Source organism: Nuphar pumila, unplaced genomic scaffold (genome assembly GCF_984573655.1).
Source record: "Nuphar pumila unplaced genomic scaffold, dmNupPumi1.hap1.1 HAP1_SCAFFOLD_372, whole genome shotgun sequence".
Taxonomy (NCBI): domain Eukaryota; kingdom Viridiplantae; phylum Streptophyta; class Magnoliopsida; order Nymphaeales; family Nymphaeaceae; genus Nuphar; species Nuphar pumila.
This window is the reverse complement of record NW_028323309.1, coordinates 50,923-64,146: the sequence shown is the minus strand read 5'-3', so window position 1 is coordinate 64,146 and position 13,224 is coordinate 50,923. Positions and strand designations below refer to the sequence as shown.

Sequence of the window (13,224 nt, the reverse complement as noted above, 5' to 3'; positions counted from 1 at the left end):
TGACGTTTATGTTAGCATATAAGTGAATGACACATCATGCCTACAAATGACTAGTTTTGACTTATTAAGTTAATGCTACATCACACGCATATAGTTTCATTGTCAATGATAGCGTTATGATTTTCTGAGTGAATATATCACACCTATGTATCATGATTGATGAGAATTATAAGTATCTAACTAAATTTGTTAGAAGGTATGTACGTGTGTTTCATGCTGGAATGGTCAAATATCATTTGACATATTGTTTATAAGAATTACGAATGCATATAAAAATGATGCAATGATCTGAATATCTTATATATATATATATATATATATATATATATATATATATATATATATATATATATATATATATATATATATATATGCGATGACCTCTATGACTTGAATGCATATAGATTTTGCTTTATTATGTGAGTTAAGGTTAAATAGAATATTAAGTGATGAAATGCTTTTAAATGCTTTATGTTTGAATGCTTGAAATGAATCACTCATAGGACATTGTTTCCTTGTCTATCACTTAACGATTCATGAATAATATATCATGTCTTTACCTTTAAAAGCTTGATATGTTTTCTTTAAGTTTGAGTTTGGGTTGCTTTATCAGACTTCAGCGAATCTGACCCCATTTTATGGGAGACAGGTAATGCATGTAAAGTATGATGCGTAGTTGGAGTGAAGCACTGATTGTGTTGCATCCTCGAGGACCCACTCTTACCTTTCGATCTTGGTAGACATGATTTTTTCATTTAAAGTAGTTAATCATGTAGAAATTGAACTGTTGTTTTTATACTCTTATTTGAAATGAAATTAAAACTCTTCATATTTCAGTCCTATTTTGTACATGGTTTAAAATGTATATATCCCGTACATTTTAATTGGATTATTATCTTTAGTATAATTCCGTCCAATGTTTAACTATTTTTAAAATTATTTTTGCTTAATAAGATTTGATTTACTTATACTTATTAAAAGAAAGGATCTCGAAATTTTAATATTTGAATAATAATTAAGGTTAAATTTTTTGAGGCGTTACACCCACCGTACCAACTCTAGAGCTTGCTGGTGTTAAAAAACTTCAGGTGTCTCTTGCCCACAAGGGAATACATCCAGTTCTCGCCTCGCCAAAATGGATGCACACCCATAAGTTTATTGTAAAATCGTTTATGTTTATTGTAAAATCGCCTCGCCAAAAACTTCAGGTGTCCAAACTTGTCTCGAGTCTCTATATGTTTATTGTAAAATCGTTTAATCTTATTTGAATTTTTTACACAAAAATTGATGTTTTCATTTGTTACGGACGACTCTCTTTGTTTGGATATGAAAGACAGGAGGTGAAAACCGATTTGTTATAGGTTGGGTCGTGGATTGGATCTTCATTCTGGATCCCATGACACCTTGGAAGTTGTTGGATTTAATTGGCCCGTAATTCCCCAGTAAGTGCTTTAATTGGCAAATAGTGATTAATCAGCCTCGACCATCCTCATCATTTAGATTCTTTGAAAAATCATGATTAGTCACCACAAAAAAAATCGTCATTTACATTTTAAGAATAAAATAATTAGAACTAAAATTATTATAAAAAAAGAGTTCGATAACACAAAACAACAATTTTGAGTCTAAACCCAGTCACGTAAGCTGACCTAAGTTTTGTTTAACTTTCTACCACTAGATGGTATTGAATGCCAAATAATACAAAGTTAATCGAAGTTAAAAAACAGTCAATACGATCAAAGCTAGTCCAGAGTTCGATATGTCTATATGATCTAGACAGAGCCAGTCCGGCTAGGTCTCTCATCCTGGGGGTGATTTCTCCCCGTAAATAAAAAAACAAAACAAAAATCTAAGCATGTGCCCCGTGTCGTATCAGTTGCTCCTCACCCTACATCGGATCATCAGATCAGAGATCGGAGGTTCTCAAAGGCACCCAAGGGTGTTTAATTTGAAGAATCACATATATGGTTTTGGGTAGGATTTGCAAGTCAAATTAATCTGTTTGGTAAGTGGCACCTGGGATGGGACTTTATGGATTTGGTAAATACATGGTCAAACCACCTTGGTGGTGGGTGTGTGGAAACCCGTTGCTGGGATGGGAATTTCTGCATTTGGGAGAAGAAATGAGACTATCTCTCCTTTATATTTGCACCAAGCAATGGATTTGGCAGCTACCAATTTTCCAAATGCATAGACTTCCTCGAACAACCATTTTTCAACCAGAGCCTAAGTATCTTTTTAGTTTGAAACTCTAAGGCAGGATCGGGTAACTTAATGGTGGAAGTACCTTCTTGAAAAAGATTTCTATGTATATAATTTTCAAAAAAGACTTGGGTGTTTCAAATCTGAAAAAACTGAAGATGTTTTTTTATTTTTTGAAGATAATTGGAGAAACCTATTTTTTAAGGATTATTAATAAATAAATATCTTATTTTTTGTCAACAAATTATAAATGTATTTTTAGCTTTTAGCTTTTTATTTTTTGATATATTACATATTTATTTGTTCATTTATGGCCAATCAGGGTATAATTTGCATTTATAAAACTATTTTTAGCTATAAATCACTATATATATTATATTTAAATATATTTTTGATGGAGTTTATAAATTATTAAACCGTATTCGTGTATTATGTGGATCTTGCTAATGGTTTATAGGGTAATTTGTCATTTTTGGCTAATCTTAGTATAATTGACTTTTTTAGTGTTTTTGGCATTTGCGATCACACATAAAGGATTCATTGTATTTCTTGGGTAGCGGTTTTTACGGACTTTGAAACTCTTCTATCATTTAGGTTTTGAATTATTGTTCTTCACACTATTCACATAAGATACCTTAACTGAACTTCGTAGAAAGCATGCTTAGGCATTAATTGTGTCAGTATGATATTGTTGCACTAAATATTTAAATGAATTGCAAATACAAGTTATACGCACACATCGTACCTAGTTGTCGATATCTAGGGTTCTTATGTATACAAATGTTGCCCGATATGTTTAACTGATTTGAGTGCAGGATATACCAAAAACATGATACTTATGCTAAGTATCAAAACGACTATAAACTAGTGTGCATTGAATCCTTCGTATTATGAAATGTGCATGTTCACGTATGAATGCATAGAACTTATGTTTGTTTACACATGCTTCGATGTTCAATTTATGAAATACAATATTCCTTCTGCTGATGATATGATGCGTAGGATAATACTCTTCTGTATGATATGATTTAAATGCCACATGATATAAAAATTATGAATACGTGCGATAAATGTTGAAGTTTAATAGTGAACTATGGTTCATAGAACCTTATGGATTAAATGTGTGATCTTATAATTTAGATGCCCTATAAAGTGATGTACGGTGCGATGCGAAGCATTTTGATTGTATACAGGTTTGTGCCCTTGTTGGTGGCTATAAACCTTGAGAGTAGTTAATTATATTGATGAATGTATAAAAATATTTTTTACTGGATATGGTACCTATTGAGAAACTGTTCCCACAAGATTCTCTATGAGGGTGCACATGACCAGATATTCCGGCTAGAGCGGTAAGTCTCTGTGAGGAAGTGCATGGTCCAAGAACAGGTAGCCCGCGAATTTGATATATTCCTGTGATAAAGTGCATTGTCCAAGAACAAGTAGACCATTCATCTAGGACTGTAACTCCTTGTGAGGTTGTATATTTCCTAGAACAGGTGATCCGACATAGATCTTGTGAATATTTATATAATTAAATAAATTGTTATGATGAATTGTGATGATCTTCTGAGTTGACTGAGATAGACAATTATGAATCTATAGATTTGACTTTTCTTTGTAGCAGAATTATATACTCAACTCAGATGTGAGAGTCAAATCCTTATTGATTTTATATCTTGATATGAGGTTATGATTATGACGTTTATGTTAGCGTATAAGTGAATGACACATCATGCCTACAAATGACTAGTTTTGACTTATTAAGTGAATGCTACATCACACCCATATAGTTTCATTGTCAATGATAGCGTTATGATTTTCTGAGTGAATATATCACACCTATGTATCATGATTGATGTGAATTATAAATATCTAACTAAATTTGTTAGAAGGTATGTACGTGTGTTTCATGCTGGAATGGTCAAATATCATTTGACATATTGTTTATAAGAATTACAAATGCATATAAAAATGATGCAATGATCTGAATATCTTAGATGTATATATATATATATATGTGATGACCTCTGTGACTTGAATGCATATAGATTTTGCTTTATTATGTGAGTTAAGGTTGAATACAATATTAAGTGATGAAATGCTTTTAAATGCTTTATGTTTGAATGCTTGAAATTTATCACTCATAGAACATTGTTTCCTTGTCTATCACTTAACGATTCATGAATAATATATCATGTCTTTACCTTTAGAAGCTTGATATGTTTTCTTCCAGCTTGAGTTTGGGTTGCTTTATCAGACTTCAGCGAGTCTGACCCCATTTTATGGGAGACAGGTAATGCATGTAAAGTATGATGCATAGTTGGAGTGAAGCAGTGATTGTGTTGCATCCTCGAGGACCCACTCTTACCTTTCGATCTTGGTAGACACGATCTTTTCATTTAAAGTAGTTAATCATGTAGAAATTGAACTGTTGTTTTTATACTCTTATTTGAAATGAAATTAAAACTCTTCATATTTCAGTCCTATATTGTACATGGTTTAAAATGTATATATCCCGTACATTTTAATTTGATTGTTATCTTTAGTATAATTTCGTCCAATGTTTAACTATTTTTAAAATTATTTTCGCTTAATAAGATTTGATTTACTTATACTTATAAAAAAAAGGATCTCAAAATTTTAATATTTGAATAATAATTAAGGTTAAAAATTTTGAGGCGTTACACCCACCGTACCAACTCTGGAGCTTGCTGGTGTAAAAAAACTTTAGGTGTCTCTTGCCCACAAGGGAATACATCCAGTTCTCGCCTCGCCAAAAAGGATACACACCCATAAGTTTCAAACTCGTGATGTCCTTTCAACTTGGACTTGTTCAAGAGTCACCCCTACCAAATGAGTGGAACCCTCATGAGTGCCTTCTCAACAAAATAAAGAACGATAAGTTTGTCTCTTGAATATGGGACCTAGGCCTCTAGGGAGCCAGTGTCAGGTCAATTCTTATGGGCGTCACTCTTTGCACAAGCTAAAGCGTGACAACTCTCTTGGGGGCGAGGGGTAAGCCCTCCCATGGAGTTTTACGTTGCTAAGATAGCGACTGTAAGTATGGCAGGCAAAGTTAATGCAGCTAAGTCTCTATTCTAGAGGATGGTTACGAGAAGTAAATTTCAAAAAAAGCTTGTGACATAGACAAAATTGTTGGATAGATAAAGATGTCTGTAAAAAATTGGCCCCTTACCAAAAGCCTTTACCCTTAAATTTTTTTATGGTTCATGCCTACATATATGTATATATTAGAGAGTGAGAGCATTCTCTTTCAATGGTTAATCTTCAATGTAAACTTTAGAAAAATTTACAAAAATACACCTAACTCTTGGCCTATTTACAAACACATGTTTAACTTTTGAAATATTACAACTGCATGTAAAACTTTTGAGATTTGCTTTTTTTAACTTAGCATGTATTTGTAATATTTCAAAAGATAAGCGTGTTCAAAATAAGCCAAAAAATAGACTTTTTTTTTTATAATTTTCCTATAATTTATTAGGTTTGTATTTTAGATTTTCTTTCAGTAACCTCCTTCCCCTTTTAGAACATATCAGATCCAAGTGACCTTGTACTAAAAACCATTCATGACACCTTGGATGCCCTCCATCAAGAAAATGAACAGAACCCAAAAATGCACTAACTCCTCTCTTTTTTTTATGAATTTTTGCCCTTCATTTGAGTGTACTCCATGCCATTCATCTATGAAATGAATGGCACCAAAAATTTTTGTGTGGACCATCCATATGAAGACCATCTTATTTGATGGGTTTTGGGTACTGTTCTTCATCTTGATGGACAACATCTAAGGTTCCTTGGACGATTTTCTGTCAAGGGCCCTTTGGACCTGATCTGCTCTCGCCCCTTTTTTATTTCTAACGTGTATATTTTGGGTGAGTTGTCATTTTATCAAGATTTAAACTTTTTTTGATATATACATGCAGAAATCGTTGTCATGATCAGAGACTTGGTCACATTTGTTTTGCCTGTCGTACTTACTATTGTTGTCCCCTGAGAGTAAAAAGCTGTGGGCTTACCAGTCTTTTCTTCAAGCTTCTAGCTTAGTAGGCCATTGTAATTGGAGTAAGTACGTACAATCCTAACAAAATGATAGGAAGGGTAGTTATGCCATTCTCATCTTAGATGAGAAAATGAGGCAACAAGTGAGGGTATGCCCTATTGACCTATATTAGCCATAAGGAAAGGTTGTTTGATTTGCACAGTCCTCACTAAATTATCATGTTTCACGTACAAGGTTCTTTCTTTTGTGTGCATAGGATTTTACTTGGGTCGGGTTTACCCGGACCCAATCCGTGCCAAACCCTATAAAATCCGGTATGGTGATAAATAAGAAGGCCTGATTAAGTCTCAGGTCTGGACCCGAAAGTCCAATTAATACATGGATCTGGGTATCGAGGATTAAGACCCTTAATTTTTCAATATAAAAATGATAAAAAATAGTATTTTATCGGGTATGGCTTGGGTCTGGTTCATGTAGTTTTTATCGGGTCCATGTATGGTTTCTCTTACGGTGAGTCTGACGGGTGTGAACACAATATCATACTTAAAAATCGAGGCAAAGTCTGGTTTCACCGGGGTCCGAACCAACCCGATCTGTTGACACTCCTAAGTACGAGGATCCTTGTGAGTTGAGTGGGGTGCCTACAAAGTTTTACGTTGCCAAACAATGACCTGACACACACTCCAACTTAGGGGCGTGAATCATTGTGGGCTTCTTGTAAGCATTATGGAACATCGATTCTGCAATTATTACCAACGGGGGACTATGCTAGTTTGGCAAGACCAGTTAGTGCACTTTACCTTATGTTGGGACATTTGAAATCCCCTTATATAGGGACGTTGCAAGTGTTGAACCTTATGGAAAGTTATCCCAAACATATCGTATGATCTGTTATGAGATCACGATAATCATGGAAGAGGATATCCTGTAAATCTTACCAAGGATATCATATATTCTATTGTGAGAAACAACGGTAATCAAGGTCGCCATTTGAATATATCGTGAATCAGATGCAGAGATTTAAGGAAATATTTTGAATGTTATCGATGATCTTTATCCAGAATCTGCCATTGTACAAGTATATATATTAGCTTTGTAAACGTATTTTATTCATTCAATACACAAAATTCTTTTCTCTTTCTCTGCGTACTCTACATGGTATCAGAGCAGTCGACCTGGGTTTATATCTTTAGTGCAGATCAAAATCAAAGCACGTCTGCAAGGCCTTTTGAATTTGTTCATTTTTTTTAACAGGCTCATCTTCTATGGGATTTGGTCAGCATGTCTCCTATTTTTTTGAATGCTGACGCTCTCTGTTGCTCACCAATACTCACCAATTTTTTGGTCTAGTAGAGCAATTTTGTCTCACCTGTTGTCAAAACAGGGTAGTTGCAAAAATTTTTTATCACCATATGCTATTGTCACCTACATCAAGACTATGTCATCATCTGAAGCACATCATCTTACTGGTAGCATCATGTCAACTGATGCTAACACAAACAGTCCTTACTACCTTCACCACTCTGACAATCCGGGACATGTATTGGTTTCAAATCTCCTTACAGGTGATAACCATGCTTTCTGGACTCGGGCTATGACGATTGCCCTCACTGCCAAAAATAAAATAGCATTTGTTGATGGAAGTCTTCCTGCACCAGATGCGTCTTCCTCAAATGCCATGGCATGGGTTAGATGTAATAACATGGTTCTTTCTTGGCTTTTCAATTCTCTCACCAAGGAGGGCGCAAATAGTGTTCTGTATGCTCAAACAGCAACTGAAGTTTGGTGTGAACTTCATGAGCGCTTTGCCCAAGTTAGTGGACCTCGTATATTTCAATTGCAAAGGTCCATCGTAACGTTCCATCAAGATAACTTATAAGTTTATGCATATTATACAAAACTGAAAATGTATTGGGACGAGCTTAATGCTCAACTTGCCTTGTCGTCTTGTTCGTGTGGGGCTGCTAAAGCATTGTCTGATTATAGGTAAAACGAAAAGTTAATTCAATTTCTCATGGGATTGAATGAGTCATATGCGGGGGTTAGAAGCAATATTCTTGTTATGGATCCTCTACCGACAGTTAACAAAGCTTATAATCTTCTTCTTCAAGAAGAGCGTCAAAGAGATGTTCATATCCCCTCACTTATGAAAGGAAACGTTGTTGTGTTTGCTAAAAGAAATATTTGATTTCAAAAAGGTCAGTATGAGAGTAGATTCAAAGGAAAAAAGAGGCCAAAAAGTGATCATTGTGAAAAAATGGGACACATGAAAGACAAATGCTACAATTTGCATGGGTTCCCACCACACCTTTATAATCAGCTTGCCGCCAATGCATCTCTTACGAATTCATCCACAAAGGAATCCATGCCCGTTGCTCCTCAGTTAACCACAAATCAGTACAACCAACTTTTATCTCTTCTGACGACAAGTAAAGAAAGTCTGATGGTGACCATGATAGGTAATGGCGTCTCATGCTTTTCTTCCTTTTATTCTACTAGTTGGATTTTGGATATTGGAGCAACCAATCATATGTGTTGCTCTTTATCTTTGATGACTAATGTCAAAAAGTATACCGATTTCAAGGCCAATAAACTTCTAAATGGAACAACCACCTCCATATCTCACATTGGTCAAGTCATGTTGTCCCCAAAACTTACTCTTTATAATGTATTGTTTGTTCCATCCTTCAAGTTAAATCTCATATCTATATCTAAACTCTCTCAATTTTACAATTATAATGTCCTTTTCTCTCCTTCTTTATGCCAAATACAAGACCTGGAGATGAAGGATACGATTGGATTGGGTAGAGAGTGCATGGGACTTTATATTCTTGATGATGGTGGAAGTATGGTCGTTGCCACCTTCATGAATATAGATCAGATGAACATTTGGAACATGCATTTGGGTCATGCTTCTGATTTAGGTTTAAAATCCTTATTTCAAAATTTAGGTTTGATACAAAATAAACAAACTGTATGTGAAACTTGTCCCCTTGCCAAATTCACATGGTTGCCCTTTCCTATTAGTGCAAGTCAATCTCAAGGTCTTTTTGAACTTGTTCATTTTGATATTTGGGGAGCTTATAATGTGACATCTTTTACTGAAGCTCATTTTTTTCTAACCGTTGTTGATGATTTTAGCAAAGCAACATGGATTTTTTTAATGAGATATAAATTCCAGACACAAGAAATCTTGAGAAATTTCATTAAAATGGTCAAAATTCTATTTAACAAACGTGTGAAACAAATTCGATCCGACAATGGAGCAAAAATTTTTTCACATGAAATTCAAAATTTCATTCAAGCAAATGGGATTTTACATCAACGCTCTTGCGTCAGGACTCCCCAACAAAACAACATTGTTGAAAGAAAGCACCGACACTTATTAGAAGTCGCCCGCGCAATTAAATTTGAAGCCAGAATGCCAACAAAATTTTGGGGAGAATGTATTCTCACTGCTGCATATTTAATCAATCAAACTCCCACCATTATCTCTTCTAACAACCACATACCATATGAACTTCTTTATGGCATCAAAGAAAAATATGACCATCTCAAGGTTTTTGGTTGTCTTTGTTTTGCGTGCTATAGTTCTAAAAATAAATTTGATACTCGTGCCAAGAAATGTGTTTTTGTAGGATATCCTTTTGGACAAAAAGGGTACAAGGTGTTCGATTTAGAAACAAACACTATTTTTGTTAGCTGGGACACAGTATTTCATGAAACCATATTTCCCTTTAGGGAAACACACTTTTTTGAAACATTCTCAAAACAGTTCTCTGAAGTCATTTTACCCAATCTCGTTGCGGACATGTTCCATTCAAATTGTCCTCTTGAAAATGTTTTTCAAAATCAATATTCATGCCCAATCTCAAGTGACAATAGTCATCCAGATCCTAATTCTAATTTGGATATTCGGTGACCTGAATGGATCCGATCCAAACCCACTTATCTATCAGATTATGAATGTTACCAAGCACTTATTTATGGCCATTCGTCACCTACCTCCAAAACATCTACTTCTCATCCCATGTCCTCTTGTCTAGATTTTTCCAAACTCTCCAATTCCTATCGTGTTTTCTTGGCCTCAATTTCTGCCCATGAAGAACCTAAGGACTATCTTACTGCCATGAGGGATGAAAGTTGGAAGGCTGCCATGGATGCTGAGGTACGGGCCCTTAAAGCAAATAACACATGAACCCTTATGACTTTACCCCCTGGGAAGCATGCTATAGGGTCAAAATGGGTGTATAAGATTAAATACAAATCAGATGGGAGTATAGAGCGTTACAAGGCTCGATTAGCGACACAAGATTATACTCAACAAGATGAATTGGATTATCATGACACATTTTCTCCAGTTGCCAAGTTAGTTACTATGAGATGCCTATTATCCATTGTCGCCCACCACAATTGGTCCCTTCATCAATTAGATGTTAATAATGCATTTTTGCATGGGGACCTTGACGAAGAAATTTATATGCAGTTGCCACTCGGGTATCGTCGACAGGGGGAAAGCCGAGTATGTCGACTTAACAAATCTCTATATGGGATCAAACAAGCTTCCAGACAATGGTTTACAAAGTTTTCCAATACTCTCATCAAGTTCGGTTTCACACAATCTCGAGAAGATTACTCACTCTTTTTTAAGAGACAAGTTGGACATGAAATATTTATTTTGGTTTATGTAGATGATGTTATTATAACAGGCAACGATGATGTGGCCATTGAGAAGCTAAAAGAGCTTCTTGACAAAACATTTCACATCAAAAATTTGGGAAAATTAAGATACTTTCTAGGTATAGATGTGGCACGATCAAGACAAGGGATATTTCTTAATATAAAAAGTACGTTCTAGATTTATTAAAGGAAGTAGGATTTCTAGGATCAAAACCATCAGCTATACACATGGAGTCTCAAAAGAAATTTGATCATAGTGGAAACATGGTCACAAATGCAGCCGATTTTAGGAGGTTAATTGGTCGACTCATTTATCTGACCATTACAAGGCCGGATATCACATTCACCGTGCAAATTCTCAGCCAATTCTTGCATGAAACACGAGAACAACATTGGGAGGCTGCCACCAAATTATTGAGATATCTAAAGGGAACACCTGGGCGAGGTATCATGCTAAAAGCAAATAATGAACTCAAATTGAGTTGTTATGTGGACTTTGACTGGGCAAGTTGTCCAATAACAAAAAGGTCTACATCGGGTTATTGTACCTTTCTAGGTGACAATATCATATCTTGGAAAACGAAGAAACAAACAGTTGTTTCTAGATCATCAGCAGAAGCTGAATTTAGAAGCATGGCGACAGGAATAAGTGAAGTTGCATGGTTAACATATCTTCTTGAAGACCTTGGTTGTAAGCAAGATAGCCCAACAGTCTTATTCTGTGACAACCAAGCCGCAATGCATATACCGACTAATCCGGTGTTCCACGAACGAACAAAACATATTGAGTTAGATTGTTACTTTGTTCAAGAAAAAATAGAGGCAGGAGTAATTCGTACCGAGTACGTTCGAAGTAGAGATCAAAGAGCGGACATACTTACCAAAGCATTAAGTAAAGAAAGTTTGAGGTATCTGGTGAACAAGTTGGGTCTGCTAAACATAGAGGCACCAACTTGAGGGGGAATGTTAAAGCTTATGGAAAGTTATCCCAAGCATATCGTATGATCTGTTATGAGATCATGATAAACAAGGAAGAGGATATCCTGTAAATCTTACCAAGGATATCATATATTCTATTATGAGAAACAACGATAATCAAGGTCGCCATTTGAATATATCGTGAATCAGATGCAGAGATTTAAGAAAATATTTTAAATGTTATTGATGATCTTTATCCAGAATCTGCCATTGTACAAGTATATATATTAGCTTTGTAAACGTATTGTATTTATTCAATAAAAAAAATTCTTTTCTCTTCCTCTGCGTACTTTAGAGCAAGTTTGAATCCCAATGGTATATGGTTGTATAACCAGTAGGGGTCCGTCTAACTCCAGCTTTCTCCCCCCCCCCCCCCCCTACCCCCACCCCACTCCCCCAAAAAAAAGATTCTGCACAATCATTGCTACTAGTTGGGGCCAATACTTTATGTTCACTACACGTACCTTTTAGTGGTTGCAAATATTTTTTTAGCATGAATGTAAGGATTGTAGGCCAATCAAATTCTAAAAAAGGTATTTGATGCCTAAACAATATAATAAACAACAAATTTCATAATTATCATAAAAATAGGAAACAATTCAGGACAATTTTTAATTGGTGAAGTTGAGCCACTGGGATGCCTAGTTACATACATACATATTTAAAAAAATATGTAATTTTCAAATTTCTCCCAGAGGGTCACTGCTCCGCTTGATGTGCATTGAACAGTGGATCTAAGGATCAATGTATTCATGTAGAGCCTTACTAAATCCAGAACATTTCATGCCCAAATATTTGTATCTTTGTGAGGTCTGTCAGCATGATTGCTTTTTATTGAACTCTGGATTTGAAGATGTAAATCAAAATTTTTAACCTTAAATATTATTCAAATATTAAAATTTTGAGATCCTTTTTTTTATAAGTATAAGTAAATCAAATCTTATTAAGCGAAAATAATTTTAAAAATAGTTAAACATTGGACGAAATTATACTAAAGATAATAATCAAATTAAAATGTACGGGATATATACATTTTAAACCATATACAATATAGAACTGAAATATGAAGAGTTTTAATTTCATTTCAAATAAGAGTATAAAAACAACAGTTCAATTTCTACATGATTAACTACTTTAAATGAAAAGATCGTGTCTACCAAGATCGAAAGGTAAGAGTGGGTCCTTGAGGATGCAACACAATCAGTGCTTCACTCCAACTACGCATCATACTTTACATGCATTATCTGTCTCCCATAAAATGGGGTCAAACTCGCTGAAGTCTGATAAAGCAACTCAAACTTAAAGAAAACATATCAAGCTTCTAAAGGTAAAGACATGAT

At 34.9% G+C, this 13,224-nt stretch overlaps 1 protein-coding gene across 1 annotated transcript; it reads left to right on the top strand.

Moving 5' to 3' along the window:
- Positions 1-7,664: 7,664 nt before the first annotated feature.
- Positions 7,665-11,863, top strand: LOC149810382 (uncharacterized). The gene is made up of 4 exons (XM_089994279.1): positions 7,665-8,039; positions 8,547-8,685; positions 10,273-10,394; positions 11,492-11,863. Exons 1-4 carry the CDS (start codon positions 7,665-7,667, stop codon positions 11,861-11,863), a joined length of 1,008 nt encoding a protein of 335 aa, XP_089850405.1.
- The last annotated feature ends 1,361 nt before the right edge of the window (positions 11,864-13,224 follow it).

Excerpts from the sequence above, each read along its gene's own strand:
- LOC149810382 (XM_089994279.1), top strand. The coding sequence starts at position 7,665 with ATGTCATCATCTGAAGCACATCATCTTACTGGTAGCATCATGTCAACT. Across the intron at positions 8,686-10,272 it reads TCTGATGGTGACCATGATAG|ATTTTTCCAAACTCTCCAAT; the intron begins GTAATGGCGTCT and ends CCTCTTGTCTAG. Across the intron at positions 10,395-11,491 it reads AGGCTGCCATGGATGCTGAG|AAACAAACAGTTGTTTCTAG; the intron begins GTACGGGCCCTT and ends TGGAAAACGAAG.